Source organism: Triticum urartu, chromosome 2 (genome assembly GCF_003073215.2).
Source record: "Triticum urartu cultivar G1812 chromosome 2, Tu2.1, whole genome shotgun sequence".
NCBI classification, from domain to species: Eukaryota; Viridiplantae; Streptophyta; class Magnoliopsida; order Poales; family Poaceae; genus Triticum; species Triticum urartu.
This window is the reverse complement of record NC_053023.1, coordinates 624,505,098-624,510,663: the sequence shown is the minus strand read 5'-3', so window position 1 is coordinate 624,510,663 and position 5,566 is coordinate 624,505,098. Positions and strand designations below refer to the sequence as shown.

At 58.5% G+C, this 5,566-nt stretch overlaps 1 protein-coding gene across 1 annotated transcript; it reads right to left on the bottom strand.

Annotated features, from left to right (window-relative positions):
* Positions 1 to 825: 825 nt before the first annotated feature.
* On the bottom strand, positions 826 to 3,908 carry LOC125537554 (helicase sen1-like). The gene is made up of 6 exons (XM_048700871.1): positions 3,786 to 3,908; positions 3,152 to 3,673; positions 1,911 to 3,035; positions 1,508 to 1,823; positions 1,239 to 1,426; positions 826 to 1,086 (listed from the first exon to the last, which is right to left on the bottom strand). Exons 1-6 carry the CDS (start codon positions 3,906 to 3,908, stop codon positions 826 to 828), a joined length of 2,535 nt encoding a protein of 844 aa, XP_048556828.1.
* Between the last annotated feature and the right edge of the window lie 1,658 nt (positions 3,909 to 5,566).

Here is a 5,566-nt window from a genome sequence, read left to right as displayed (position 1 = left end):
ACGACCTGTTGAGTCGTGGTATGCGTTGGAGGTTGAAGAACCCGATGAATTTAAGACAAACTTATCTGAAGTGCATAACAAGCGACTACAAGTGGACAAGCTGGTGATTCAACTCAAGAACTTGAGGTTGGCTTTGGGACAAGGAATGGCTACACATTTACTATCTAGCTGCTTTTGACATGGATGGATGACATCGGTCCCAACATTGAGATACGTATTTTCTTCTAAAGATGAAGGCATGTTTATACTATTAATAGGAACCATTGTTGTATGATCGTATGAAAGGAGTTTGACTTGGTTGCAGTAGAAGATGATGTCATCATGGAATTGAATACACTTCATATGATGTCTATGAGAGAAAATACGCGTGTGATTAACAAGTTTTACCCACACTGGCCGAAAAAAGTTGCAAACTTGCAATGAGTGGTGGTGCAAAGCGACAACGGAGGTCTAGGGCGAGGGTGAGGTGGCCTAAGCAGCCAACCGGCCAAGGTTGTGGCGAGCTAGCAAAACCACGACTATAGGGCCTATACTAAAGCGTCCAAGCAACGGATCTGAACTAACCGAGCATGGCCTAGAGTTAATTTTATTTTTTTGAATTTCGCCTAGAGCTAATGACTTGTCTTCACTGACATGACAACGTTTTAATAATGTATCCCATTGCAACGTACAGGTAATTACCTAGCTGGTACATATTCCTCAAGTGAGCCGGAGAAAAAGGTTGCCGTCCATACACAATCGATTCACCACTACGCCGAGGCACGCCCAAAGGACCAAAACAGAACAAATCGCCACCGCTCCACGCCTCCACCGGTGGTGCATTCGCTAAGCTAGGCGCAGGGAACCTAGCGCGCCACAGATACGGTCTGCTTCACACCCCACCAACTGCGTGTCAAAAGTTGAAGTTGCTCCACCGCGTTCAGGCCCGATCAGGCGAGCGCCGTGAGAAATGGCCGGAGAGGCGCCCGCGCCACCATCGTCCCAGTCGAAGAAGCACCGACGCTCGACGGCATCCTGGACCAGCTCGCCCCAGATGGAGCCGCTGCCGCTCAGCGTCGTCGCGTTGCCCAGGATCCAGAGGCAATGCTTGCAACCAGAAGTAAGCAAACCGAGAGATATCAGGTCGTTTTCCAAGTTCAGGTAGCTGTACATTTCATCCAGGTCTCGGCGTGCCTTGCCCTCGTCAGGGCGACGTTGGCGCGTCGCCGGTTGGAGAGGAAGCCGATGGAGCCCGTGGCGTTGGACCTGACGGTGGAGAGGATGATGATGTCCTCCTCGCTGCCTTGGAACCCATCCACGGAGTTGACGCGAAGAATCAGGGGGCGCATCGCCCTCACGTCCCCTATCCTCCCCTGAATCGCCTCCACCTGCGCGGCGTACGGGCATATGACGCCCACGCTGACCACCTGCCCCGCACTGGCACAAGCTGCACGGTAAACCGCACGGCATGAGCTGGGAGCATGCAAATGTTCAGAGAAAAACTCAGTGGCAGGCCATGCGGGCGCACCTTGCTTGAGACTGCGCAGTATCTTCAGGATGGCGGCCACCTCGGCCATGTTCCTCTTGCTTCGGCCGCGATCTTCCCTGCCGTCGACGTTGATGAACGAGTATGGCCCGAACATCGCGCCTGGGAGGTAGCTACGCTCGTGCGTCGTCTGCGTCACGTTGGGGCCGTCCAAGATCTGCCTGTCGTAGAAACTGATGTTCGGGAAGACGCTGATGGAAGGGTGCATCCTGTACTGCATGTTCAGGAGGTGCTTCCTGTGCCCGAGTAAACCTAGTCTTTCAAATAGGCTTCTACCCAGCAATGCACTATCTGAAACCTGCAACAAGTAATAATGCTCAAGTTTGTGGATAAACATAACAAGAGCTGCATTTCAATTTGAACGGAGAACTGAACTGATACAGACCTTGCTTTTCACGGTTGCCGGCAACTGGCACTCGTCGCCGATAAGAACTGCGTGCTTCAGCCCGGAGACTTGCAAGGGGATGAGGGACTCGCATTCCTTCAGCTGCGCAGCCTCGTCGATCAGCAGCAAGTCCATCTTCTGCTCGTTCAGCTTCGCCGAGCCAGACACGGTGCAGAAAACAAGGGAGGCGCTTCGAAGGCAGAACTTCTTGATCGCGGGGCCATGGCGCGTGCGAGGAAGCTTAAGGTCTCGCGCCAGAGCTCTCGTGACGCCCAGGATCGCCGCCATGCTCCGCCTCAGGGCGCGAGCTGTCCCTGAACCATGGCGTTGCTCTCCCGTCGCCGTACGCATGAACGCGTCCCTCACGACTTCGTTCCCGGCGTTCTTCCCGCCGAGTAGTTTGCCGAAGTCGCCGAGCATCTTGGTCAGCGAAGCGATGTTCTCGCAGTTCTTCCCCAGGACGATGTCTCTAGGGACGTGCGACATGATTGTTCTGAAGCACGCGCTGAGCTTCTGGGAGATCTCGTGGAACCTTGACCTGACGAAGGACGACTCGGGTAAATTTGTGCTAGTATTCTTCTCGCGTGCTAACTGATACTGGTGTTTCAGGGTTATCGGATCTGTCAGAAAGACTTCCAGTGACAGGAGACCCGGCTTCCAGCCCGTCGCCGGCGAGAAGCACTTGCTTAGCCGCTTGACGCGAGTGTCCAGGAAGATCTCGTTGAGGTCGTTGTCGATGGCCATGCGCTTCCTGTTGCCGAACAGCAGCAGATCGCCGTGGCACCCACCGGCGCCGGCATTCGGGTGCTGCTTCCTCAGCGCCAGGAGGCGGGACGCGACCTGGCAGATGGCTGTGTTGGTCGGCGCGCACGTCAGGACCCGGAATTTGCTCTGGCTTTTCGTCGTCATCGACATCGTCATCACCGCCAGCAAGAGCACGCTGATGGTCTTTGTTTTGCCCGTGCCGGGCGGACCCCAGATGAGGCTGAACTTGCTGCTCGCGCCGCCGCACTGCACCGCCGAAATGCAGCTCAGAATGGCGTCGGCTTGCGACTGGTTGAGCTCGAACGGAGATAGCGTGCCGGCCGTCAGTAGAACGCCGGTGCCGCCGGTCAGTGAAGTTCCCTGCATGGTGCATGCCGATCAGAGGATCATTCACATGACATGAGAAAACCATAGAAACCAACTCCCAATTCATGCAACGATCGATGTACACCAAGCTTAATTAATTACGCAGAAGCAGAACTGCTTGCCTGCATGGTGTTATCGCCGGCGATGACCTTGACGAGGTCTGCATTCCTCTCGACGGCTGCTTCGTAGTTGAGGCACCGCCAGATGCGCGCGTAGGGTATGAAGCTGAGCAAGCTGACAACAAACGCGTAGCAGGTTACATCTTCTATTACCTTGGACGCTCTGACCACAAAGCTACACTTGTTGGGGACGTCCTTGACGTGCGCGAGGCAGTAGGGGCTGCCAGGCCGAAGCGGCGTCGCCGCCGAGAGCGCGACGATGTCGCCGATGCATGGGGAACAAGCACCGCGGCGGCCGGAGACGGTGACGCGGTAAAACGGGGTGATCTTCTTGACGCCCTTGGCTCCCTTTGGAACGAGGCTAACCAGCGACCGTATTTGCACGGGGCTGGAGCCATTGGGTTGCGGGTCCAAGGCGGAGCTCATCTCCGCGCGGATCTCCTCCAGCAACGGGGCCCTGAACGAATCCAGGTAGTTCTTCAGGCCGAAGAACCTGTCAGGTATCGTGTTCACCTGTGACAAAGAGATGCACATCACATTCACCGTCGTCAGGTGCTCTGCATGATGGCATGATCCAAGCTGGGAAAATGGTGATCGGGCGTATGCGATCGATCCAATTGCATACCTTGTCTCTGAAGAGGTCCTGGTTGGCGACGTCTTGGAGGGACCAGGAGAAGATGAGGTTGACGAGCTCGTCGTCGTCGTCCTGCCCCTTCCTCCTCTTCCTCGCTCCACCTTTCTTCCCCATCTCGGCAATCGATGTGGCCTTCAGCCCTTCACCGTGATGGGTCACTGCCGCTCCCCGTGCGTGCGTATGTGTAAACCGTACTCTTCATAGTCTATGGACTGGTTCTGGACTACAGTAGTATTGATTGAGCATGCATAGTTTGCTGTGCATGCAACCACCAACCTCGTGCCTCTGCCCAAGATAGCGCGCAGCACGCCTGTGATCTCGTCTCTTGCGGTTTCGAGGACGAAGCGGCTGCGGCTGCTGGGCTTCCGCTCTCGGTTGATGCGACGTGAACATACTACCATTGATCGAATGCGAACGAGAGAGAGCGTACTTCATTCAACACACTTTGGCCATTGATCGGATGTAGTAGGAGTAGTAGCAAAACCGATGCATAGGACGTGTGCGCACCACTAACTCTACCGGTTAACCACCGTGCACAGCACGTACGAGGATGGCAACCGTGCGTCTTGGCCGAGTAACACACAGGGACGAGAGAATCCAGGATGTTAGCGTTTCGGTCTGGCGACTCGGGGGGCGATTCCTCGGGCGACGCCGCTCGCTGCCCCGCGGCGGAGGCGGAAGGCTAGACGGAGGTGCGGCCTGACGAGGGGTGCGCGCGGTGGAGCGCGCCGTCTGGGGGGCGGCCTCTCGCCCCGTCCTTCTCCGGCAGCAGGTTCTGGGCTCTGGAGGGGGTCAACTCCGATGGCGACGACGATGAGGTAAGTAGCGAGGTAAGTGATGGTGGTGGTGGTTCGTCGAGGCCCCGTGCGGGGTGCTCGGTGGGTGACTTTGTCGCCCGTGCGGAGGAGCTTGGGGGCTCCTTCGTGGCCGGTCGCCGGCGAGCCTTTGCCCCTGGTGGACATGGCGGGCGTCGTCCGGCGCCGCGGATCTGGCGTCCGCCGCAGGGGGTGGATGCAGGTCCTGAGGGCCGCTCGTGCGCCCTGTCGGAGGTGGTTTGCCGCGATCTGGTGTTGGAGGGGCCTCCTCCGGTCCCAGTGAGCTCGTCGGAGCCGACAGGGGTCGGCGGCGGCAACGGCGGAGCCGCCAGTGTCGGGGATCCGCGGGTCCTGGCTAGGGTTTCCGGGGAGCCGACGGTCGGGCTCGTTTCCCCGCTGGGCCAGGAGGAGTGGCCCAGCCTTCCAGGAATTGGGCTGGGGGGCCCATCGGCGATCCAGCCCGCTTCTCGGCCTGTGGGGGTGCAGGGACGCCCCTCCGTGCTTGGGCCTGACCAGCCTGGCCCGGTGGCCTGCTGTGAGCCTGCGCTTAGGCCCGGGCCCAGTGCGGAGAAGGCTGAGCGGTCGTCCGCCCCTATTAATAGGTGGCTATGGGTACCAAAAGGAACCCTAGATCTGTCTCTAGGGTTTCCTGCATCCCACTCTCAGGTGCGGCGCTTCGGGCACCTTACCCGTCGTCTCCTACGTTCTGCCCCTCCCCCACCTCTTTCCTGCTCGTTCGCCACTGTTGTGAGGATGGGCTCCCGCCGCGGCGACAAGCCTCCCATGTCGCCTCCGATCCCGGCGGCGGATCGACAACGCGAGCACGATCTGCGGGCGAAGGCGCTCTCCAAGGCGTCGGCGAAGGCCGCGGGGGACGGGGGCTGGGGGCCGCCGCCTCCATGGTGGCTTGCGGAGCAAGAGTGGAAGCAGCAAGAGGACCGCGAGCGCAAGAAGAAG

Coding starts and splice junctions, on each gene's coding strand:
- LOC125537554 (XM_048700871.1), bottom strand. CDS start 3,908: ATGGGGAAGAAAGGTGGAGCGAGGAAGAGGAGGAAGGGGCAGGACGAC. Junction 3,674..3,785: donor AGGACCTCTTCAGAGACAAG/GTATGCAATTGG, acceptor TCTTTGTCACAG/GTGAACACGATACCTGACAG. Junction 1,087..1,238: donor TCTCCACCGTCAGGTCCAAC/GCCACGGGCTCC, acceptor TCTGGTTGCAAG/CATTGCCTCTGGATCCTGGG.